The 27,032-nt window shown below is 21.9% G+C and overlaps 9 protein-coding genes across 9 annotated transcripts; 5 read left to right on the top strand and 4 right to left on the bottom strand.

Annotated features, from left to right (window-relative positions):
* Positions 1–712: 712 nt before the first annotated feature.
* Positions 713–2,902, top strand: PBANKA_1125100 (3-oxoacyl-acyl-carrier protein synthase, putative; the record flags this gene model as incomplete). The annotated part of the gene is made up of 3 exons (XM_034565797.1): positions 713–760; positions 1,270–1,389; positions 1,649–2,902. 3 exons carry the CDS (start codon positions 713–715, stop codon positions 2,900–2,902), a joined length of 1,422 nt encoding a protein of 473 aa, XP_034422458.1.
* A 1,231-nt stretch (positions 2,903–4,133) lies between these two features.
* Positions 4,134–5,291, top strand: PBANKA_1125000 (conserved Plasmodium protein, unknown function; the record flags this gene model as incomplete). Its single annotated transcript, XM_034565795.1, has 1 exon — positions 4,134–5,291. One exon carries the CDS (start codon positions 4,134–4,136, stop codon positions 5,289–5,291), a length of 1,158 nt encoding a protein of 385 aa, XP_034422457.1.
* An 82-nt stretch (positions 5,292–5,373) lies between these two features.
* On the bottom strand, positions 5,374–7,726 carry PBANKA_1124900 (oxidoreductase, putative; the record flags this gene model as incomplete). The annotated part of the gene is made up of 9 exons (XM_034565794.1): positions 5,374–5,421; positions 5,705–5,810; positions 5,902–6,054; positions 6,179–6,306; positions 6,397–6,563; positions 6,732–6,844; positions 6,942–7,071; positions 7,160–7,371; positions 7,626–7,726. The coding sequence occupies 9 exons, from the start codon at positions 7,724–7,726 to the stop codon at positions 5,374–5,376; spliced, it is 1,158 nt and encodes a 385-aa protein (XP_034422456.1).
* Positions 7,727–8,888: 1,162 nt separating this feature from the next.
* Positions 8,889–13,460, top strand: PBANKA_1124800 (conserved Plasmodium protein, unknown function; the record flags this gene model as incomplete). Its single annotated transcript, XM_034565793.1, has 1 exon — positions 8,889–13,460. The coding sequence occupies one exon, from the start codon at positions 8,889–8,891 to the stop codon at positions 13,458–13,460; it is 4,572 nt and encodes a 1,523-aa protein (XP_034422455.1).
* A 1,033-nt stretch (positions 13,461–14,493) lies between these two features.
* On the bottom strand, positions 14,494–15,633 carry PBANKA_1124700 (conserved Plasmodium protein, unknown function; the record flags this gene model as incomplete). The annotated part of the gene is made up of 2 exons (XM_034565792.1): positions 14,494–14,561; positions 14,739–15,633. The coding sequence occupies 2 exons, from the start codon at positions 15,631–15,633 to the stop codon at positions 14,494–14,496; spliced, it is 963 nt and encodes a 320-aa protein (XP_034422454.1).
* Positions 15,634–17,320: 1,687 nt separating this feature from the next.
* PBANKA_1124600 (conserved protein, unknown function) lies at positions 17,321–17,611 on the top strand (the record flags this gene model as incomplete). Its single annotated transcript, XM_034565791.1, has 1 exon — positions 17,321–17,611. The coding sequence occupies one exon, from the start codon at positions 17,321–17,323 to the stop codon at positions 17,609–17,611; it is 291 nt and encodes a 96-aa protein (XP_034422453.1).
* Positions 17,612–18,296: 685 nt separating this feature from the next.
* On the bottom strand, positions 18,297–20,138 carry PBANKA_1124500 (poly(A) polymerase PAP, putative; the record flags this gene model as incomplete). The annotated part of the gene is made up of 1 exon (XM_034565790.1): positions 18,297–20,138. One exon carries the CDS (start codon positions 20,136–20,138, stop codon positions 18,297–18,299), a length of 1,842 nt encoding a protein of 613 aa, XP_034422452.1.
* Positions 20,139–22,383: 2,245 nt separating this feature from the next.
* Positions 22,384–23,382, bottom strand: PBANKA_1124400 (conserved Plasmodium protein, unknown function; the record flags this gene model as incomplete). The annotated part of the gene is made up of 1 exon (XM_034565789.1): positions 22,384–23,382. The coding sequence occupies one exon, from the start codon at positions 23,380–23,382 to the stop codon at positions 22,384–22,386; it is 999 nt and encodes a 332-aa protein (XP_034422451.1).
* Positions 23,383–24,651: 1,269 nt separating this feature from the next.
* PBANKA_1124300 (conserved Plasmodium protein, unknown function) lies at positions 24,652–25,770 on the top strand (the record flags this gene model as incomplete). The annotated part of the gene is made up of 1 exon (XM_034565788.1): positions 24,652–25,770. One exon carries the CDS (start codon positions 24,652–24,654, stop codon positions 25,768–25,770), a length of 1,119 nt encoding a protein of 372 aa, XP_034422450.1.
* Positions 25,771–27,032: the final 1,262 nt, after the last annotated feature.

Raw genomic sequence — 27,032 nt, 5'->3', positions numbered from 1 at the left:
ATAATTTATATGTTTACTAAATATAAAATGGGCATTTTAAAATACATAATTTTTTCCCTATAATAAAAGAGTTTTTTATATGTACATTTTCGTGCCCTTATTTTATTTATTGTTTTATAATTATACATATAATAAAATTAAAGTAAAATAAAAAAATAACACATTAAAAATAAATTACAAATTATATAAAATAAAATTATTAATCCTTAATATTGATTTGTAACGCATAACAATGTTATATTTCTGAAAGAAATTATCTTTGAATTACTTTTTTACAATGATTATGAAGGAAGGTTGATATGATTGAATAAATCGATTCTTCATTTTAACTATTGTCAACGTTTATTTGATTGTTCTGTAAAATGCTCGAATTATACAAATCATTTAAAATATAGGCTACAATATATATATATAATTATATACATGTATATTTTATTCAAACAATAATAAAAAAATAAAAAAAAATTGTTAATATATATGTTTTATTTTTTTTTTTAAACGCGTTAAAAAGTAAAAAAAGGTTAGCACAAGTCGAATACGAAAAACAAGTGTCCTGTATACAGTGTGTATACTTGTTCAATATATCAACTATTTTTTTTCTTTATAATTTCTTCAATAAAATTTAAAAATAAAGAATTTGAATATTTTTCAATAAAAAAAAAAGAAATGTCCCTTAAAAATATTCTTGTATTATAAAATTATTTAACGAAAAATGAAAATTTCTTTAAATTTCCTCTTTTTCTGCTTTTTGGTTCACCAAGTAATCTTAAAATATTTAATATAACATAAATTTGTACAAAACTTAAATGATCTATATCCCCTGTGTTTTCTACACTATATATATATACTTGTTTTAAAAATAACCCTTTGTATTAAAAAGCAACATATATGACATATTTTTATTTTTATACATGTATCTGAAATTTGTTGATTTAAAAGCAAAAAAAAATTATATTTTCTTTTGTATAAAAAAATATTCATTTTACTACATATAAACAAAGTTGTGAATATAAAAGACCCCAATATGCATATGTGTGGTTGTAGAACAACACTATTTAATCCTATAGTTGTGTGTGTTGTAAATACTTAGAAGTAGCACGCATATGGGAATATAGGATATGTGATATTAGAATAATATAGTTTTTTGTTAAGAAAGAAATCATTTTTATTTATACCTTAATGATAATTTTATAATTTTTTTTTCTATTTTACCTCTTTTAATCTTTTTTAATATACATGCTTATGTTTCTATTGTAAAAACATCATCAGGTGTATAGCAAAAAATACGGATTTATCAAGAATAATGCTCAAAGAACTAAAAAAAATACATTCAGGAATTTAAGTCTATACACCACTTACAATGCAAATGAATTAAAAAAATATTGCGAAGTAAGATATTAATATAAAAAATATGTTATGTTTTAAACCATATTGTATATATGCAGTATTTTCTTAATCAAATAAGTGGCATATCATTTATGCATATTTTTACGTATATATGTGTATAGGTCTACATAAATTAATTTAAATAAGCATAAGTATAAAGTGTGTGAAATAAATACATATCATGCTAGCAAACAAAAATAACTTTATATGGCTAGCTATATTAATTGTACATAATTATTTATTATTTTTTACAATAATGCAGACTTCCAGAGTTGTATGCACAGGTGTTGGTGTTGTAAATGGAGTTGGAATTGGAATAAATCAATTTTGGGAAAACATACTTAATGGATATAATTCAATTGACAAAGTAACAAAATTTGATGTAACAGGTATGTCATGCGGAATAGCTAGCTCAATAGATAAAAAAAATTTTAACCCACCTGATTATTATACAAATAAAAAGGATGCAAATCGTAATGATGATTGTACGCATTATGCTATAGCTGCAACTAGATTAGCAATAGATGATGCTAAAATAGATTTAAACAAAATCGATAGTAATAAAATTGGAACAATTATTGGAAGTGGTATTGGTGGATTGGATTTTTTAGAAAGAGAAATGAAAATAATGTATGAAAAAGGCCATAAAAGGGTAAGCCCATATTTAATACCCGCAATGATTGCAAATACACCATCAGGACTTGTATCTATTGAAAATAATTTAAGAGGAATTTCTATTGGTATGTTAAGTGCATGCGCAACATCAGGAAATACTATTGGTGAGGCATATCGATATATAAAATATAAAGAATATGACGTTATGATATGTGGAGGGACTGAAGCTAGTATTACTCCGATTAGTTTTGCTGGATTTAACGCATTAAGAGCAATGGCGGTTGGATATAATAACCCTAAAAAGGCTTGTAGACCTTTTGATTTAAAAAGAAGTGGATTTGTTATGGGTGAGGGATCAGGTATTTTAATATTAGAATCATATGAACATGCAATAAAAAGAAATGCAAAAATTTATGGAGAAATTTTAGCATATTCTTCGGAAAGTGATGCATTTCATATAACATCCCCTGAGCCTAATGGTTTAGGATTAACAAATTCTATAAATAAGGCAATAAAAAATGCCAACATAAGTGTATCCGATATTAAATATATAAATGCCCATGGAACATCAACTAAATTAAATGATCAAATCGAAACAAAAGTTTTTAAGAATGTTTTTAAAGACCATGCATACAAGTTATATATATCATCAACTAAAAGTATGACAGGTCATTGCATAGGAGCAGCAGGCGCGATTGAATCTATTATATGCTTAAAAACTATGCAAACAAATATTATACCTCCAACAATTAATTACGAACATAAAGATGAGGAATGTGATCTAAATTATACACCTAATAAATGTATACCCTCAGAACAGAATATTGATTTTTCATTAAATACTAATTTAGGGTTTGGAGGGCATAATACAGCGCTATTATTCAAAAAAATTACAAAATAAATTTATTAGTTGATATTATTATTTATATAGTTTATAAGTGATTTCTTTATAACTTTTTTTCATGGCATCTTTCTCGCACACTTGCGTATATGCACATATATGTACACACTCATGTATGGATATCCAAATTTTTAACAAATCACAAAAATTATGGAATATTATATGTTGATTTTTATTAAATATTAATATAATAGGGTATATAACATTTCCTCACATTTTAAAATGGTGTATATTTTTCCACGTCAGCAGTTATACATATACTATATTCCTAAAACTAATTGGATTAATTATCGACTTTTTCATTATTTTTTTAATATTCTTTACTAAAAAAAAATATGTTTTTATATAAATTTTAATTAAGCGGTTCGGCATTAAAAAAAATATATCAGTTGTAGGGGAAATTGCAACTACTATTTAATGTATCTTTGCTATTTATATTTTCGATAAAAATAACTATTAAAATTTAAATTTATTATAATATCCATTTTTTCTTACATTTAATCGATATACCATTATTATTTTTTATTTATAACTGTTTTCTCTCAATTTTTGCAACGACATAATTTTCTATGTTTTTTTTATTTATTTATATTTATCGAAGGGAGCTACAAAATTGGGGCAATTTCTTCTATTTGATTGTAGTATATTGCTGGGGAATATATATTTACATGCTTACTTTATTATATATATTTTTTTTTTTTTTCCTTATTAATTTACCATTTATATGAGATATACATATAAATTTTACTAAGTAATGAGTTCAAATTTATATTTTTTCATGTCATTAATTATTTGTAAGAAAAGTTAGGAAAATCGAAAAAATGGGGTTATGGATTAATCATATATACATATATGCATAAATTCCTTGAGTGCATAGGTTATCAAACTGGAATAGTTTTTTTATTCTGTGGCTATTATTAAGAGTACATATATATGTATATATGACCCTTGGGGGGAAATGGAAACTCATTAATATATATATTGTATTTTTTTTCTTTTTCTCATTTATAATACTTGATAAAAAGGGCTAGTACAGTGAATATTTGAAAGAGTAGAAAAGGGGATTGATTATACATGAATTATATATCATATACATATAATTAGGATAATCCGTTTGAAAACGCATTCTCCAATTTTTATTAGAATATAATATAGAGATTATATAATTGACCATTTGTTTTATATACTAGAAAAATCGAAGAAGGTATTATACAACCCAATTAAATATAAAATGGAAAAAGAAAAAACAAAAAAAATAAAATTAAATGTTACAAGAGAAGAAGACAATTTACAAAGTAACATATATTATGTTTGCGAAAAAAATATTATTATTTCTCAATTAAATATTACAATTAATTATGACGAAAATAATATAGAAGAAGATGATTTTGGGAATACTGAGGAATGGAATGTTAATAATATAAATAAAGATGTTGAAAATGAGGATAATAATAAAAAAAAGAAATATATTAATATAAAGATATCTTATAGTGATGAATTAAATGATTTATATTTTAATAATGTAATAAATAATTTGTATAATTATATATTTGAAAATAAATTAAATAATTTGTATATAAATAAAAACCACACATGGTTTATAAATATAAATATATATATATATGAATATACCCCATATATATATGATCATATTTGTAATGTTGTTAATGTCCATTTATCTCTTTTATTAATTCCATTTTGTTTCTATGATTTTGATTCAAAATGGTATAGATGTGTAGAAAATTATGACGAATTTCTTAAGTTAATTAACAGGACTAATAATATAAAAGAAAATGACGAAAAACCAAATAATGAAACAGTAGAAGATGAAAAAAATCAAAATAAAATAATTCAAGAATCTCAAGATGCTTCAACAGAAGATCTGATACTAGTTTTAGATAAACATGAACAAAATAAAAATATTATTATAAATCAACTAAATAATACAAATTTTGACTTATTTGTTCAAGTTAAAAATATAAAAACAACTGGAATGTTTAAAAGATTATTTATAAATTTTATTCCAATTATAAAAACTGTGAATGTAAATGATCAATTTATTTATATTGTTAAATTTGTAGATTATTCTTCTTTTTTTTTAAGTACCCAAAATAATGCTAATAATAATATTATATATAATGAAATTGCTCAAAATCACAATTTTCTAAATTTCAATAAATCCACTTTTTTCCATTCCACAGAAAATAATATAAATGATAGTGAAAATAAATTTGAGTTTGTTGATAATTATTATATTCTTTTTAATGGCAATCATTCAAATATTGATGAAGCTAACATACTCTTGGATTCCAAATCAACAATACGTTTTTACTATGATTTTATCATTAAATTTTGTACAAATTATTTTACAGAAAACTTTTTAAAATAATATAATCAGATTCAACACGATAATGCCTTTCAATATGTGCACGCATATAATATATATATTTTTTGTTCATCTTTTCCTCGATCTATTTTCCCTTGTTTGCAAGTATTTCCTCGGAAATTCGCCATAGTTCCTATATTGAACGACCAAAATATAATTCATTTTATTTTAATTTTTGTACATAAATAAACATGCATGACTGCATATATATACAATTGCGCATTTCATATATAAATATATAATGCACAGAATTTTTTGTAGCTAGTTCCCAAATGAAGGGGCATATGCTTATCTATCCTTTTTCTTTTTTTTATTTCAAATATAATTTATTTTTCATCGCAAATTTTGCAACAAATTTAATCATAATAAATACATGCATAAATACAATTGCATATTTTAATGAGTTAATTTTTTACCTCTGATTTTTTCATATCCTTAGCATAGTGTCGAATATAATCCAATTTACAATCAGAATAGTAAGACCCTTTGGCTAGTTCACGACGATCCAAAAGGCATACATAACTAAGAATAAATAAATTATTAGAAATGAAATAATACTAAATTCGAGTAATCTGCAAAATTAAAGAATTATTTTTTCACTTTCAATACTTACAGTATGGTTTGAGCCCCTTGTAGAGTTGTCTTTGGAAATGCAAAATTTTTACAAATTGCTTTAAACCAACTTTGTTCATATCTAAAGAATTCTGATTTTACTAGACCTGGGTTTATTGATACTGAGCATGCTTCTGATTTTTGCATTTCAAATCTATGTTTACAAAAAAAATTAGTTTTAAAATGTAATAATGCACACTAAACAATTGGCACTGCTCTTTTATTTACTGTTTTTTTAGTTATATGAAAAATTTTATTATATTAAGATAATCCCCTACCTTTTCTGTAATTGTTGTGAATAATAAAGCATACACAATTTAGAAAAATTATATTCCTTTCGATAAAGAAGATTTGATTTACTGTAATTAGCGTTATTACTTTCATAAATAAAAGCATAATCTATATCCTAAAGAATCCAAAGTAAAACATGAATAATATTGAAAACAAAAATCTTTCTGATAAAGATATGATTGGCAAAGAACAAAAAAAAACGAACCGATTTTTTCAAGAGACTGTGTGCTATACTACTAAGATTCACAATTAATGTTCCTGATGTTAATATTCGATTATACAAAAGATTAATTAGATAAAAATGGCCATAATAGTTAATAAAGAATGTTGATTCGAGCCCATTGATATATTCAAGTTTTCTGTTCAAAAATCCTGTACGTTCATAATTATTTATTTTTTTTAAAGAAAAAGTAAGAAATATGAATATACAAAATAGACAAAATATAAATTTTGAGAATTTTTATAAACTTTTAAAACCATTTAGAGGCCAATACATATATATTAATAGAAAGAAAAACAACCAGAATAAGGAAACCTCACCTGCATTGTTAACTATTATGTCAACTTTGGGAAAAGTTTTTAATATATAATTAGCACAATTTTCTATGCTTTTATAGGATCCGAGATCCAGCTCTACACAATATATTTTCGCGCTAAATTTGAGAAAAATATATGATATGCATGTAAATTAGTGCCTTAACGATTCCATGCATATAAGTAAATAATTAAATATTAATGCAATGATCTTACTCAGGATATTTTTTTAATAAATTTGCGCGAACAAAATCCATATGACTTATTGATCTGCAAGCTAAAACAACGTGGCATTCATATTTTAAAAATTCATGGACAGCAGCTAGTCCTATTCCTCTATATCCTCCTAAGCATTTAATACATATAATATTTATGGGTATTTACTTTTTGATACAATTAAGAGATAGTTTAAAAAAAAAAAAAAAATTATATACCTGTAACTATTATACATTTTCCTTTTAATTTTAGTCGATTTACAATAACTTCTTTGGTAGTACCCCCAATATTTTTTTTAAGCAAAACGAAATAAAATATAATTATAACTATTATATTTGTAATACAATGATATAATAGAGCATTAAACGACGAAAGTCCACCATATTCCTTAGCAACAATATATCTTATGGCTTTATATATTGGAATAAAACTGTAATAATATTATAAAAAAATAAAATCGTATATTTTACCAATTTAATAAATCAGATAAAGGAATGCCAACTCACACAAAAATGCGTATAAAATGTATATAAATATGTACAAAAATATATTCCTATGTTTATGTGCATACACACACACAAACTTATGTACGTTTATGTATACACAATAGTGCCTAATTACGATGGGATTTTCAAATTATGTATTTTATATTTCATTTTTTTATGCCGTAAAAAAATATATTACCATATTATTAACGAAGTTAGAATAAAAAAAATCAGTCTTCTCAACGATGGATCAGTGAGAACAACAGCAATAAATGACTTGCTCTTATTTTTTATTTCCATATATATATTTTTTTAACGTATATTTATATGGATACAAAAGGAATTAGTCAACCTTTGCTATAATAATTATATTAAACAAAAAGTATTCTTAAAATAAAACAATTATTTAAGCCCAAATAAATTTTTCCTACAAAATATTTTAAATGTTAGCTTTAACGTTTTAAAAATATAGCAAATTTTATATATACACTCATATTCTGTATAAGTATATATATAATGCATAAAAATATGTGTATGCTTAATTGTCAAATAATGTGACTTTCGAATTGTTTTAGATAGCATCATATTTTAATAAAAACTTAGTTGCTTATATTTTTTCTTAAAGGTTTACAATTTGTGGATAGAAAATAAAATTAGTTTTTTTACTCGACACTAAACTGTAGATATTCGCCTTTTTACCAGTAAATTCAATTATATGTACGCTATTTCATCTTTTTATTTATTTGCATATTCACTTATTACAATTTGGGGATTTTTGTTTTTATATAATATATATATATATATATATATATATATATATATGAATGTATTCATTACTTTTGTTATTATTTTTAACAATAACGTGATTTATTCACATACATATTTTTTTTATAATATTGTATATATTTATTTAGCGTTTACCTATATATTTAATGATTATGCAATTATTTAATTTAATTAAACACAGTAATTCATTTACATATTTATTAATGTATTTTTATATATATTATAAGGAGTAATTTTTATATACTATTTCCCATACATACCTTTTTCTTGTTCTACATTTTGTATATTTAATTTTGAATTTTTGAATAAAATAAAACATTTTCCTGTTTATTAGGAGCATATTTTATAGAATATTTGAGGAATTTGTTTTTTCGAGAAAAAGGTTATATCACTATTTATTACAAAACTGAATATGCATATATGCAAACAATTTGAATGAATATGATTAGTGAAAAAGCCATACTGCATGAACATTTTATTTAGAATATTTCTTAAAGCATAATTTGTTTATTATTTGATATATTACAATTTTTTTCAAGCATTGATAACATCATTTACAAAGAGGAACTCAACTAATGTGTATTGTTCCTAATTTCGATACTTCATGAAATTATAAAAAATAATAAATATATGTATATATATATAAAAACATATTACATAATTAGTAAACACCGAAATGAATTCCAAGAGTATTGAAATTCTAAATTTAATAGAGGAAAAGTCCTTCAAGAAATGTGAAAAATTAATTAGTTTAGGATTAAAAGGAAAAAAAAATGTTAAACTATATTTGATTTTAAAATGCTTACTCCATTCTTATGTTAATGAAATAAAAGAATGCAATGAGGGGTTAAATGAAATAAGTCTAGATGATTGTGACAAAAATATGTTTTATATATTAGGAAATATATATATAAATATAAATAAAGAAAGTAAATTAATAGATATATATGAACAGAAAATAAAAATACTTGAAAATAGTAAAAATAATATTAGTGGTAATAATAAACAGGGACATAATTCAAAAATTGTAACAACAAAAATGGAAATTGAACAAATATTAATGTCTCTTTTTGAATATTGTATAAATAACAGTTTTTTTAAAAAAAGTACTAATATATCTTTAAAGTTATATAAAACAACTAATGATACAACATATTTGTTATATAACTGTTATTTGCTATATCTTAACAACAATACTAATAATACACAAATATACAATTTATCTTTAAATTTTTTGAGAAATTATAATTGTTATAATTATAATAAAATAACACAAAATTTTTCTTTTTTTTTAATTCTTTATTTTCTAAACATAAAAATGAGAAATTATGATGAATGCATTAAAATTCTGGATTATACAAAATCAAATAATTTTTTTTTAAATACATTGCAATATCAAGTGTATAAATTGTATATATTTTTTATTAGTGGGAAATTGGAGAATTGCTTATCTATTTTGACAAAATTAATAAAAAATGATTTACCAGAAAATGTAGATTATTACATACTTTATATGGATATTATAATTTATCTGCTTAACATAAAAAGTTATAATATTGGAAATGAAATATTTGAAGACGTTTTAAAATCATATAAAAATGATTTAATGTATTTGGAATTTTTTAAGAAATGCATAATAAATGTTTATATAAACAAATTCAAAAAACTTCCAAAAAATATTAACAATTTTTGGGATGTTATATTTGAAGAGAAAAAAGAATATTATATTTCGAACGACATATATGTAGACATATTAAAATATGTTCTTTCATTTCATAATCCAATTATCTCAGGCAATAACAATAATGAACAACCGATTGGAGAACAAACCGAGGAGATAAACCCTCTTGATTTAATAAAAAACAAACTCGAAAATGATATTAACAATTATAAAAATAATAATTTTTTAAAAAATATTTACGAAAAATGTAATGTAAAAGTATATATGTATATGCTTTTTTTATTCATATTAAAAGAGAGCAATAATTATAACTTGTTTTATAATATTAAAAATTATATTAGTCTTTTAAATGATAAAATGATAATTATATTAGTTATATATTTTAAAATTATTATTAAAAATTTATATCAATTATTAAATATAGAATATCAAAATTTTAAATTAAATTTAGCTCAAAAAGATAATCACATTGAAATTACAAAAATTAAAAAAGTTATTTTGCAATATATTAGAAAAATATATAATTTTGAAAAATTACTTTATCTCATATATAAAAAAAATGTACACCAAGCTTTTTCCCGACTATTTTCTTTATTCATTCGTTTCTTTTCTGATTCAAATTTAAAAAATGGCCATGAAAACATAATACATGTTAATGGTGATAATATGATTTGTTTGTTAGTCGAAATGGCGCTATTCTTAGATAAACAAGAACTTTTAACTTACCAGGAAAATTGGCAAATATCACAAAAAATAGAAAACACGACATCTCATGAAAAAACTTACGATCCTTCCAAGAAAAATGAAGATATATATGTTTACTTAAAAGAAATAGAAAAAAATATAGACTTAAAAGGATTCAAAGGTTTATATGAGTATATAGAAAATATAATACCTTTGTATGATGATTTTTTTTGTTGCCCTAATTTGAATAATATGGTAGAAAAAAGTCAAAAAAATTATTATGAGGAAAATATAAAGTATAACAAAAAAAATGACGAAAATATTATGAGTGTAAATTTTGAATGTGTTCATAATAATAAATGTTGCAATGATGGAAACTGCAAAAAAAATATAAAATTAACAAATAGAAAATATTATATTATAGCATTAAGCTTGTTAAAATATGCATATAATTATAATAAAAATATAATAAAATTAGAAAATGAAAATAAAAAAATAAAGCGTATTATAAATAATGAATATATTAGTGTAATAATATTACTAATCTATTTAAATAATATAATTGGAAATTTTTCAAATTATACTGAACTAATTGATAAGTTAAATATAAAAAATATACAACTAATAACATATTCATCAATATTGTTCATTCATTCATATAATTATTCATATTATACTAAATTTAATAATACTATAAAATTAGCAATCAGTTATTATAATGTTCAACAAAACAATTTAAAAAGTTCAATTACAAAATGTTTTAAAAATAATTCTTTTTTTAAAATTAATGAAATTATTAATTCATATTTTTTAAACTCATCAAACATATTTTTTTATTTTTTAAAATTGTTATATGTATTTAAAGCTCAACTCGAGGCAGATAAAACAACAGGTTATACTGATCTATATGGTAGATTAAAATATAAATTTTTATTAAATGATTTCAAAACAAAGTTTTCATTTACTTATAAAGAATTAGGATCATTTACAGGAAATAATAACAATACTTTTAAAAATACAAAAGATATAAAACCTAACACAATTTCTAAAATGAATAATCAGGGAATTATCGGCAATAAGACACCTACTTTAGATATAGATAAAAATACAAAAAGGGAAAATATTACTGAGCAAATTGAAAACAAACAAGAAAGCTTAAAATGTAATATTTCTAAAGGCAATGATAAAATAAAAAATAATTTCATAATTTTTTTAAAAAATTTCAACCACGACCTTTTCAATGAAGATAACATATTTACCCATAAAATTTTATATAAAAATTTGCTATTAGACAAATATAATTTTTTAATAATAGATAATCAAGCAGTTTTAATTAAATATAGCATCCCGTCTTTTTTATTAACTGTTTATAAAAATTATGATACATTTTTTTACAACCAGATTTTATATGAATCATTAAGCCAATTAAATGAATTAAATTTTTTAAAAGAAATTAAAATTTTAAATAATTTAGAAGCAAATAATGTATATATGATAAAAGATATCAAAACTATTTACCCAATGATTATTTTGCAAAATTTTTATAGCATGAAGGGTAGTATATATATAACTAGCCACGAACAAAATTTAGTAAACTCAAAAAATTTTAAGAATATACTTGTTAACTCAAATACTATTAGTAAAGAAAAATATGACGATCAAAGTTTGATGGATATTTCTTTTGAGACAATACAAAAAAAAGCCAATTATGATACTGTTCATAATGATATTAATTTTTTTATTTCGAATAATACATATGTGGCATTAGATAAAGAAAATTCAAATTATAAAAATAAATTTATTTTTAGTAATGCAAAAAATCATGAAAATTATTTTGGAAAAAATGAAGATTACTCGAAAAAAAACTATTCATCAGTATCCCCTTTCACTACATGCCTAACTGAATTATTTAATTATCCTCTTCAAAATTTGTATCTAAATTCAACGATTTTAAACACAGTTATGTATATATTTCACAAAGCATTTTATTACTATTCTTTTGATAACAATAAAAAAAATAAAGCAATTCAAAAAACAAAAACTGCCTTTTTATATCTTGTATATATCATTCATTACTATGAATTAACAGATCCTGTCCAAACCACAGAAAATAAATTACATTCTAATATAACAGAAAATCCCACCTCAAATAGAAATTATATCCCTCCAAATTGGAATGACGCTGATTGCTGTTATGGTGATTTCTTTTTAGATGATGATAATGCCAAATGCTGTTTAGAAACATCAATAGATTTTAATAATTTTAGAGAAAAGCTAGGAACATATTTTTTTAAAAATTATGAACTAATGGAAACAGCCTATCATAGTGATATATATAATACAAGTGCCATACTATTTTATAAATGCTTACTATTAAATATAAGCATGTATATAAATATATTAGAAAATGATGATATAAAGAAATATATTAATAAAATACAATTTTTATATAATTCTATATATTTCCATTTATTTAATGATATTAAAATTTTCGAGCAGCTTTTGTCTAACGATAAAACATACCAAATTATAAATTTGTCATGTGTATTCAAAAAATTTAATTATCTTATCCAGAATATTACGATTTTCACTTTAATAATTCAGTCTATTTATAATTTAGGCAAAAAAAATATATCAACTGAAAATAATTTGAACTTAAAAGATTTAATTAGTAAAAATATTTCTTTACTGACTCAGCTAAATCAAAATTTAAAAAATTACATAAATATATTAAATAACTACAAGCATCAAACAACATATAGTATATTAAACAATTTTGATCTTCAATTAATAGAAGAAATTAAAATGTCTTATATAAATCATGTTTTAAATTTAACCACTATCCTTAATAATAAGATACTTATAATGAAGTCTTATGCATGATCTATCTTTTTTTTTATATATAAAAAGATAAAAAATATGTTTTGTTTTTGTGGGGCAATTACGCAAAGTGAAATAATATATTTTAATTAATTTTTTGTTTAATACTTAATATTTTCAACCCAATTAACACATATATTACCATTTAAATTGGTAGTTATTTTTACCAGCTAACATTGGAAATGTCATTCACTCATATATTCCTTATTTGTTCATTATATTTTTGTTGATTAAATTAAAATATATTTATTATAATATTTCATTCACGCTTAAACATTATATTTTTATCATATTTATGGATGTTTTCCCACATCTATTATTTTATTTTTAATCCATGCATACACCGTAAAAACATTTTCATCCACAATTAAACCATTTTTTCCAAATTTGTGTTACTAACTCATTTTATATCGAAAAATGGAAAATAATAAATAAGATCTATGTATCCTTTGGCAAGTGTATTTTTAAATAAAGTTAAAAACATTTTTTCTTTAATTTTTTCTTTAATTTTTTTCTTTAATTTTTTTTCATATAATAATATATACAAAATAAAGTATTCTTAGAGCAAAATTAGTTACTACACAGAATAACAATAAATTAATGACATGAAAAAAACGAAATTGCAGATATATACATATGCTTATCAATTTTTAAACGATATGATTAAGCAATTTAAGATAAAGCATATACAATACAAAATGTGTGTAAATTTAAGAATGGTAGGCCACAAAAACCGAGGGATATAAAAGTGAACAAATATAGACACGAAAAAAAAATATCATAGCTTGAAACTAAAGCTTTTGAACTAAGCATAGAGCAAAAAAATCACAAACAAAATTATGTAAAATGCAAGGTATATGAATTTAAAAAAGTGTATAATGATTCATAAATAAATTTATTATATAATTAAAAATTAGAATAAAAATATCAATTTATTTAAATACAAAAAATAGAAAAAGGGACTAAACATATATACGTGTGTTTTCATATAAAATTGGTAATTATTAAAATCAAGTGATTCGAGTGTATATATTCTTTAATTTTTTAGTGATATAGCCATCAGATATGCAAAATATTCACATATATTATCTAGGATACCATTTTCTGAAATTTAGAAAAAGAAGGTGAATGATAATGGGCATGATATATATGCAGATATTTTATAATCGCAAAAAAAAACAGTTTTATAAGTTCACTAAAAGAAAGAAACTCAATGCATTTATTGTCTAAATGTATAATTTTTTCATTTTAATTAAAAAAATTTATTAAATGAATTTGAACCTTTTACATCAAGGATGGCTATTTCCTCTTCATCTTTAGTTTCTTCAAAAATGTTAAAATGTTTTATAATATCATCACTATGTTTAGACAATATATCATCATATTTTATTATATTTTTTTCAATATAAACTTTGCTGCTGAAGATTTTTGTTATATAATTAGCAGTTGCATTCTGAGCTCCTTGATATAGTGTTTTTAGTTTTTTAAAACTATTTTTTTCATCAATTTCATCATTGGTTCTTAATTTATTTTTTTTTGCTTTACTTCTTAATCCGTTCTTTTTTTTTCTTTTCTTTTTTTTATAATTGCTGCTTTCATCAGTGTCATAATCATTTTGTTTTATGCCTTTTGCATAATTATATGGTTCATTATTATCTTTAATTAATTTTTTTACATGTTCTGATAATTCATGTTTAGCTTCTTCAGATATATTGAAAAAATTCCCGTATGTTTCTAAGTCATTGTGAGTATCTTTTGAAGTTGATGTATCTGTCCTACTTGTAATATTTACATTTGGTGGTGCATCTTTATCTTTTAACAAAAATTTACTACTTACATAATTTGTATATTGTGGATTTTTTTTGTTTTTTGTAATTAACTCTAATACATCTTCAGAATTACTCTTTGGGAAAACGTGACTATTTTTGTCTATTTTATCAAAATGCAGTTCACATGAAAGCGACTTTTTTTTTATTTCATTATTAAAATTTGAATCTTCGACTATTACATCGCTAATCACATTTTCTATTTTGCCAATTAAATTGTCTTTTAATTTATATTCTAATTTCCCCTTGAATTTCTCGTTTAATTTTTCACCTAATACATCCTCAGATTTCTTTTCGGCATCATTTGTCTCATTTTCAGCATTGTCACTTGTTTTTTTAATTTCGCTCATTATTAAACAAGTAAATTATTTCATTATCTTGGAAGCAAACTTTGGTGTTTTTTATAATCAATGCGCTATTGGTTACTTTAGTAAGATAATAATTATATGAAAAAAATAAAATAATAATATGAAAAATTAGTTATAGAATAAAAAAAATAAAATAAAAAAATTATTGTTTTTTTTATTTATTGTGAATATAACATTGTAAACATCCACGACCTGCAATATATATATGCATATACTTGTTATGTTTTATATGCTCATGATATTTTTACACATTACACAAAAATTTGCATTCTTTTAAGATTAATTTTATCTACTGAAATACAACCTAATAAAAATATTCTTTGCTTTTAAATGTTGCATATATATATATATATAAATAGAGTATTTATTTTCTAAGTTAAATAATTTCTTATTTAAAATAAATAAAGAACAAATATTGTGACCAAACCATTATTACAACGTCGCTGTTTTTTTTTTGTTTTATAATTTTTATATAATTAAGATATATTTTAATTACTGCTCAGAATATTTTTCATTTTAATACATAATATTTTTCGAAAGCCCTAATGAGAAGACCAATTTTATTATGAACGATCAGAAAATTTTTCACGTGTGTCTATATTTTTTTAAAAAGCTTTATTTATATAGCAATATTGTTATGAATGTTCATATTTTTTTTTTTCAAAGCTAATTTTCTTATGAACGGTCAGAATTTTTTATTATTTACAATGCTAAATGTAAATTTTGTCTTTTTTTCTTTTAGCCACCTTCATATAATAAACAATATATCTCCCATTTGTATATATGCTTACGAAAAATAATATATTGATTTATAATATTTTGAAGCATTTTATTCCTTTGAATTAAAATATTAAGAATATTAGGTCATGTCGAAATATGTCAAATATTGATCATAAGAAAAACATCACCTCCCGTATATATGCAATGAGAAATACATAAAAAATTGCAACTTTTCATTATCCCTTATAAATAATGGGGGTAAAATATGCTGTCATATTTCAAAATAATATACAGTTTGTTCTCTACTTCCATAAATATGGAATTCATTGTGTATATTATAACCTATATAGCTAATTACTATCCTTTGTTTTATTTTTTTAATGTTTGTGACAAAAAAACATTTCTTTTTTTGCTATTCAGATGGTAAAATGTCATATATCATAATTTATCTTTGGAGTTAATAATTTTTTAATTTAACCTAAAATTGAATTGCTACTTTATTTACATTTTTTAACATATTAAAAATACACCATCTTTTACACGCATATGTGCGTTTGTTTAGTTTTTTTTTATAAAAGAATTCTGCTAATAATTATTTAAAATAACTTGTAACATTCAGGAAATTAGCCCAAGCAAATAAATACGCTATTCATAAAATTCGAATAATTAAAATACTGAGGAATATTTTACACTTATTTTTTGCACAATTCATATTAAAGTATAAACAATATTTTGAAATAAATATATTCTACGATATATATATATATATATATATATAAATCCTTGGAAAATAAAATTCCCTTGTAATAAATTATATATATTAACAAATATATACAAAATATTTAAAAGAACAATATGCATCATATATATATTAGTATATAAGAGTGTATATCTTTTTACAATAAACAAAGTATCTTTGTTTTTTACAAAAGAAAAATAAATAAAAAACATGGGGAAGATAAATATAAAAGATTACGGAAATTTATGTCACTGGTTTAAAAAATTAAGCAACAAAAAAGCAATGCCATTACTGCCAGAAAAAAAGGAGGATAGACTAAAACGGTTTACAAATTTTTCTTTATATCATATAATGGAAAAGTATGAATTCGTCCCAAACTTACTTTTACAAACTGAATATTTATATCCAACTTTACACAATAACCCCGAGGTATTAAGGCAATCATATTTCAATCATCACAAATTTTCAAGCGAGATGACTAATACTAAGAAAGGAACGTAATTTATAAAAAAAAATGAGCACCTCTAATTACGCATACAATTGTGCAAAAAGGGAAAAGAGGAAGAAGAAACTGAAGAACAATGCGGATTTTTTTTAAAAAAGACAACATTTTTCTTCTATTAATCAAATTATTTAAAAATAAATTATAATAAAATAGGTAATATGGATAAATATATATATGAAAAGGGACAGAAAGTGAATTTCATGTTTTCTTTCCCTTCGCATTTTAAACCAAAAGTAAAAAACAGCCCAGATACTGGACTATGTATACATGTCTGCGCCAATTTTGGGGGGATTTTTTTTTTTTTTTTTCATGTTTTATTTAGTTTTTTTTATTTATAGTTGCATTAGAACAAACTAATGAAAATTTTATTACTATTTATTTTATAAAATATAATGTAAATTAAAAAATCAGATTTAAATAGGAAAAAAAATATATATGAATAAGCATATGTGGCTTTTGTTAGCCTATCATATATATATATATATATATATATATATATATATATATGGTGACGATTTAAAATGTGTTTTTAAAAAAAGTAATTATATATTCTCGCTCATTGCTCATTATTAGAATGAATAAAAAAAATATAACAAAACATCTTGTTTGCACATAAAAATAACCATTCCTCAGTTATTTCCCTAAAACAATTTTTGGTAATTTTGCGAATTCGCTCGCTTCTTAGTTATCTCCATTATTCTCCTTTGAATCATTTGAAACGCTTGACAAAAAATCCAAGACCTGAGATACTTTTTGGTAACTAATGTTAATTTTAAATGAATTTATATATTTATTTTTTTGTGGCCAGTTTAGAACAATGTCTATAAAATCTCTGATTGCATATGACAAGTTAAAAGTATTGTCATAAGGGTTTTTAAAAAAAAATATAAGGGCAATAAAAAAAGAAGAGCAATAATAAAATTTGTCTTTTTTATAAGTATAAAATTTAGGGAATGGCCGAATTTTTAGTTCATTAATCGTTTCTAATTTTTTAAAGAGCAACCTAATTTTACTTTCTATCCAACCTTTCCATAAATTATATATAAGCTCATTAGTACCCATAATTTGAATGTGTAAAAAATGCTTATATGTTTTAAATAAATCAAAAGGCTCAATAATACAAGACCATATACTGCTACTGTTATTATGAATATTAACATTTTCATTATCACCAGATTTTCCTACATTATTAATATTAATAGCATTTCCATAACTCATTAAATTGTTGACATGTTCCATAACTTGCCCAATATCTGCATCTGGATTTAGATCCATATAATTAATAATGGAATGTGCACGTTTAAATTCTTCAATTAAAATACTTCTAGTACAATATGTAACATTATGTGTTGAATTCATACAAGGAAAAGCGGGGGTAATAATTGGCATGATATGCAATTTGTCTTTAACATTTTTTTCTGGATCCCATATAGTAAAATTTTTTAATCCTTCAATATTATATTTTTTAATATTTTGTATAAGAACAGGATATTTCCAATTCCATATAGAATAAACTCTAAAAAATTTACAAATTAATTGGCTAATATTATAATTTGGATATATTTGACAAATCTTAGCTGTCAATAATGCCCATGAAATACCTCCTAAAAAACCCAATATATTACTATAAATTCCTCTTCTTTTTGCCCATAATTTTATAAATCTAAGAGTGTTTCTAAAATTATCTTTATTTGGTACCGAATTTAATATTAAATCAGCAACTCGTATACCATTTAAAGATCTTACAGTTACTTCATCTAAATTTTTTAGTATATAATCATTATCTAATGTGTAACGGCAATCTTTTAAAGTCCTATATGGCAGTGTTGCTAATAATAAATCTATATCTACATCATCATACATAAATTGAATAATAGGTGTATATGTTTCTGGTAATGCTTGTAATTTTTTTACATTTCTATCTTTTTGTAATTTTAAATAAAATTCATTAAAAAATATTTCTCTTGTTATATTTTGTGGTGCTAAAAATATACAATCTATATCACTATTTGGTGTTATTACTCCCAATCTATAAGAACCAAAGGTATATAAATTTCCATATATTTCTTTTGCTTCTTCTTCATTTATTCCTTGATTTATAGATAACTCAATTACAAATTCATGAAATAATTTATTTATCATACCTAATACTTTTTCTCTTTTTTTTAATGCTTGCTCAGTTTCAAATAAATTATAACTTTTTAATAATTCTACAACATCATTACCTTTTTTTAAATCTTCTTCTGTTGGATAATCTAGAGATACAGGATCTGATACACCATATTCGTGTTTTTTATTTTCTGTTACATTATCATTTGTTATTATATTTCTTCGGTTCTTTGTTTCGTCCTTTTTATCGTGCACATGTTTGTTCAGTGCACATTCTATGTTATAATTTATATATGTCTCTTCATTATCATTTTTTATTTCATTTAATTCCAGAAACTCCTCAATTTCATCTTTACTGCACAATAAAAAATTGCTACATTCAATCAAACTCTCACTTTTGTAAACCGTATGCATTTATGAGCACTTTACAAAAAAAAAAATTAAAAAATAATAAATTTTGAATTAGCAATAAAAAAATATAAAAAAAACAAACATATGAATCATATGTTCACTAATATATGGTAGGTGCAGAAAACAACTGCGTGTAGAAATCACAAATAAACAATGTGGGTCGTAAAACGTATAAAACAAGTTCAAAAATAGAAAAAAAAAAAAATAATAATAAAGAATAAAAAAATATATAGGAGGAAACTACTAATGTAAATATTCAAATAGTTTTGTAAAAATAAAAACAATAAAATGATAATTAAAAATGTGTGTATATATGTATATGAAACCAAATGGAAAATGTGGAGTTAAATTAATTGGGTAATTTGTATTCAAACTGTAAAATATGAAAAATATTGCTTTTTGCATTTAAAAAAATTATATATGCAATTGAATAAACACTAATTTTAATAAACATTCGCAATTTAAAACACATTTTATAAATGATCTAATTGCATGATTAAATGGAAACAAAACGAAAAAGATAATTCCACATAATTATTGTCTTAAACATATAAGTATGCACATATATGATATTCAAATAGGTAGGAAAAATAAAATTGCAAAAAAGAAAAATATCAATTGATATTTTTCTTATGCTCAAAAATGAACAGAAAAATTACCACATATTATGCATACAATGTATATCACATACTTTGATATTCATCAAAAGGTATTAATATAACTAAAAAAATATTTTTTATTTTTTTATTTTTAGGAATTATTTAAAATGTATCAATGCATATATATGTAGGCATATAAAGTTAAAAAAACATACAGAAACGATCTTTTTGTGAAAAATTAAAAGGCATACTTAAATAGTTATGTGTACCATGTATTAATATTTTGTCAATATATAAAAAAGTTATATATATATATATAAAAGAAAAAAAGGATTTTGTACATTTATTTATTACAACTCACGAAAATACCTTCTGTATCATTAAATCCATGTAGTATATATATATAAAAACAGATATATAAATGGAAAATGTTATTTATAAAATTAAAAGTCTATGCCATTACGCCTAAATTATATATATACATATATATATGCGAGCTGACTGTATATATATTGTACTATATATGTGCAAGCATGTATGAATTGATCCTTATATATATATGTTATGTATTATATACTTTTGAATAAATTTAAAAAGGTTTACTAAAATTAAAAAATTTTCTTCGGCATAAATCTGAACTAAATACATTTTAAATGTATATACTTCATAATACAATGCTTTCCGCTATTTATTTTTTTTTATTCCTTATTTTAATTAATAAATATAAAAATTTACATTTTTTTTCCGTTTCCCGATAATTTTTATAAATCCCTCCTCCACATGTATTATTTTTTTTTTTTATATCAGTCTTGAACTTTCACTAATATATGAATTATAAAAAAAAATAAAAATAACGTACATTCCTAATAGGTGCTTTTTATATAGTTCATTTATATGGAAAAAAAAATAATAAAATTTTTAATATAAAAAAGAAAAAGAGAAAGTAATAAAAAAAGCACACAAATTAAATCATTCAATTTTTTTTTATTATATATATATATTTATTTTATCCATAGTAAAAAAGGGATGAAATAAAAAAAAATGTCGAATGACCAAATTATGATAATATACATTGCCACAAGTGTCTCCTTTATTTTAAACATAATATCCAAGACAATAAATATGCATAACATTCCATTCGTTGTGTGTTCTATATAATGTTTTAGATTAAAAAAAATATTTAAAAATAAAAAAATTAAATAGCAAAGTTTTTTAATGTAAATAAAATATGTAAAGATTAGGGATAAATGATATATTTTTTAATTTTTATTAATATTATATTGTTATTTTATTATTTTTTATGTGCCCCATTAAAGCCCCTAAATTATTAGGTTAAAAAACAAAGACTATTTATTTGTGTTTTGGGCGCATATATTCAAAATATATTAACATAAAACACACTAGGATAGAATAGGTGCTTTGAGTTTATATAAATTATTGAAAATGCATATTAAGTATGAATTCTATAAAGTGGAAATGGATATACATAAATGATATAAACATGGTGTATAAGCATTATATGTATGCAACTATTAGCAAGCACTTAGCTATCATATAAAAAACAAAGAAAAAATCAACACGCATATACCGCATGGATACAAATAACATAGTAATCAAAATCTCTTATAATAACCATTCACAGCTTAATTTTATAAAAAATAAGGCAGTATTTTAAATAATTTAAATGATCTAATATCTGCATTTTCATCGTTTAATAATTCAATATTTTTCTCGATATATTTCCCTTTGTTTACTGCTAAATAAGAGGACAAAAGGGAAAATGAGATAATCTTGTTGGTATTTCTAAATATTTGTATAGGGAATGTTTTTAAAAATATGTTATAATAATTAATTGCTAGAAAACTTAAATAATTTAAGGATAAAAAATAATAAGAACCCCATATATTATAGTCTGCCATGAACATAGAAATAACAGAATTAGCTAAAAAGATGAGGGTATATATACAATGCAAATTATTTTTAAAATAATAATTTCCTATTTGTAAAGCTAAATAATATGCCGAAAAAAATGAAAAAAGTAATGAATGAAATTTTATGTGATATTTCAATATAATATTATACTCTAAATAATTTGATGAGGATACTAAAAATAATGTCAAAAGTAGTGAAAAGCTAAATAGCACACCAAAAAATATCTTGCATGTCTTGGTAAATTTTAAAAAAAAAAAATTCGAATTATTGTTAATAAAATTAATGTGAAATTTGTTTAAATGATAAAAGAAATCGCTAGTTATGCAATTGATGTTTTTTACCTCTCGGGCAACTTTACATATAATATAATTATAAAATAATTTGTCATTTTGAAAAAAGTTGCTATTTTCAATTACCTTTGTGTTTATTTTTTTGTACATTTCTTTGTTTATTTTATTTTTATTACTATTATTAACTGATTTTCTCAAAAATATGTCATTATCTATCAAATTATTTTTATTGTCATAAAAAAAATTATTTTTTTTAGGTTTTAACATATATGTTGTTTTTACCTTGTCGTTCATATATTCATTGTTTTTTGTAGTATACTGTTTTAGTGTTGAAAATTTTGTTGGTTTCAGCACAAAAATTGCGTATTTGTTTTTTTCATACCTAAAAATATGTCTACAAATCGCATTCTTTAATTTCATCGTCATTTTCAATTCTTTACTTTTTACTTAGTTCATTTAGTCATTTTTTTTACATAGTTATTATAGTTTCAGAAAGAATAAATAGGCATACATGTGTGGATATTTTTCAATCAGATTATGCAAATTTACAACTATCCAAATATTATCCCAATATATATATATTCTCCTTTTTTATTTCTTTCAAAATTGCGCATTCACTTCAGAAGAATTTTCTGTATTCTTATTAGTAATGTAGCTCATACTATTTTTAATACCCCCATATTTCTATGACGTATACATATATATAATAATTTTATTATGCGTTTAAAACTTTTTATAGCTTTACATTCCGTTTCCTATCGTTTATTCATCTTTTAAAAATAAATATTTTTTATTGTGTGTTATGTATATATATTACATAATTTTGCAACATTATTTATATATGTTGTATGGTTTTCTTTTTTAATTAAAATTTTCTTTGTACAATAGTAAAAATATTAACAATAATAAAAACAATATTAAAAAAAAACATCAAAAATTTTTACTATAATTTTAGTCAATAACCTATTTTTTCTCCCTATTTTTCGTTCTGAATTATGTTTAAAAAAAATGTATTCTTGGAAAATTATTAATTTGGTTATTTTGTTCTTATGGGGATAATGTTTTCCTTTCTATATTATATATATTGTTATGTATATTTTTTTTCGTGTGTGCTTATTAAAAAAACTTTTAACACCGTCATCCTAATTTGATTACTCTAATAAATAATTTTGAACAATTTTTTTTCCCCTTTTAATTTAAAAAAATTTATAATTTTCAATTATTTATTTATTTTTATTTTTTTTATTTAATATACGGGTAAACAACTTTTACAATGGAAAACGCTATATTTTGTGAATATTATAAAAAATTAGCATAGACGTGTATAATATATAAATATCTGGGTAAAATATATTATATGTGCATTTATAATTTTTCTTCATTGTAATTAATAAAAAGTACAATTGAGTGTGTGTTATCAAAATAAATCAAAATTTCCTAAATTTATAAAGTTGTACGTTTGCATTTTTATTTGTATAACGTTAAATATATACATATGGTATATACTACAATTTTTTTTTTCTAAAAATTTGTATTACAAAAAAATAAAATAATATAAGAATAGTGATAACAAAATATTAAAAAAATTATTTTATTCCTGAGGAAAAGTATATATTATCAGAACATTTGTGTATAATAAAATTTAATAATATAAAATTCATAATTTCTGTTGTATAAATAATAAATGGAGATAGTATGAATGTAGTTATATCACTTATTTTCTTGAGTTCAATATTATTGAACAAAAACATAATAGGAAGAAATCCTACGAGGAAAGTAAATGATGAAAATGATCGATGTAAATATATGAACATTTTTGAAAAGCACATTTTTTACGAATGTTATTTATTTACGAATAATGAAAATGGATGTTGCAAAATTTATATAAAAGAACGTCAGGAAAAAAAGAAAAAAAACGAATTGCTTTCTTTACATGATATTCTTAAAGACTCAGCTGATGAATATGACATAGATGAAGTAAAACATTTTTTTCCAGTTTTTAGTGAAAAATTATTTCACTCAAGTAATGGAAATAAAGGAAAGGGAATGATAAATAGTGATGGTGATTTACTAATCGAATTTAATAACAAATATTTTAATTTAAAAGATATAAAAGTAAATGTAATAACTAATAAAAAAAGAAAGAAAAACATTGATAATTATGCTAATTTTGTGAAAAAAGAAAGTGATTATATAAAAAAAAAAAATGAGTTATTCGAAAATAGTCCCTTTTACACAACCAATACATGTTTTAAATATATTGGTGGAGGTAAATGCAAAAATCAAAAAAAATCAAAAAATCAAAATGAAGATAATGATGAATATCCTGATGAAGAATTAGATTACGAATTATCTAAATCATTAAATGGAGATATAGACGTGCTCAATAGTAATGACAAAAGTTCTAAAAATGATTTAGATCCTCTAAAATATATATTCGAAAATTCAAATATTAATGAAGATATTGTAGACACTGATAATAATAAAAACAAAACAATTTTTTCGCGTATTTATAATTTTTTTAATAACTTTTCATTAATAAATTCTTTAGCACGATCCCCTAAAAAACTAATGCAAAAAAACATCGAATTTAAAGGGCACCTAAATAATATAGATGCATTAGAAAAATATTTAGATAATGAATATATTGACACAACTGAACAAATAAATACAATTATAACTAATGACCTTCAAAAAGCATTTAATACTGATAATAAGGAAGAAAATATAAATAAAAAAAAAGGGCTTATATCATCCATGTTAAGCAATATGTTTTCGCTTATTTATTTGCCTAGAGCAAATGTTGAGTTATAATAAATCGCTTTTTATTATATTTTATGTTAAAATAAAATAAAAGAATCGAGGCCATCTAATTTCAGTGCCCAAATTTTATATTCCATAAACAGTTGGTTATTGATATTTGTTTTAATAACTTTATTATTATTTTTTTTTTCTTTTATATTTATCTTTGTTTAGATCTTTTAAATTATTTTCAAATTACAATAATTTCCAAAAGCCACACAATTTATTTTCTATAGACATAAGCAATTATGCATGCTTGATATATCTATGCATTATTATATTTCTACTTTGCAAGTTTATATTCACATTTTATTTTGTGTCAAAAGTCCCACTTTATGCTTTGAAAATAAAGGAAGGTATTTTTCATTCGAAATATGTTCATTATTTTCATATAAATTTTTAAATATGCTTTTAACCGTTTTTTTAATCAATTTTTTAAATAATTTTTAACGATTCGTTATCTTGTTTTAACGCCTTTTTAAATTTTGCACAAACTTTCGTGAATATATTACAATGCCTTACATGTGTTTACATAATAACTCCTAAAACATAATTCGATAAAAATAACCAAATTTTGAAAATCACCATTACTCTTATCTTTTGTTGTCGATTTGGCATTCACACCAATGAAGGATAGCGTGTGCAAATCACCAAAATTGTAAAATAAAGAAAAGGTATTTTTATTAAAAAATAAACAAACAAACAAATAAATAAATATAAACAAAATTTAAAATAAGGAAACATTTGAAAGCTCATATTGTTAAAGATATAAGTTATAATTTCATTGTGGAAATTTAGAAAAACATTTTTTAAATATACGACATATGGAAAAAATGCATAATTTTTATGACTAATCATTTTTTTTTCTCCATTATTTTTTACATTAAAATGACAATTTTACTAATTATATCCTATCAACGATAGTTGTTATTTCGTTATTTAACAGAAAAAAACAGTATATGTTATATATGTATGTATGTATGTAAATTGTGCGCATATGGTAAAATATAATAATGACGAAATGAATAACAAATGAAAACGATATAAAGTCTTTTTGATAAATAAAAATGAAACAAAAGAGAATGTGTAAAAAAATAAAAACTTGGAATAATTTGTGATTAAAGGAAAGAATAATAATTTGTTGTCAATACCTAATTCTTTGAAATCACCATTTTTATTAAAACTGGAAATTAAATTTTGAAAAAGCAACAAAAATTTTATATGCATATTACAAGCATAACAAATGAATAGGGCTAAAACAATGCTGGCAAAAA

The sequence above is a fragment of the Plasmodium berghei genome (genome assembly GCF_900002375.2).
Source record: "Plasmodium berghei ANKA genome assembly, chromosome: 11".
Taxonomy (NCBI): Eukaryota; Apicomplexa; class Aconoidasida; order Haemosporida; family Plasmodiidae; genus Plasmodium; species Plasmodium berghei.
This window is presented reverse-complemented; position numbering and strand designations above follow the sequence as displayed.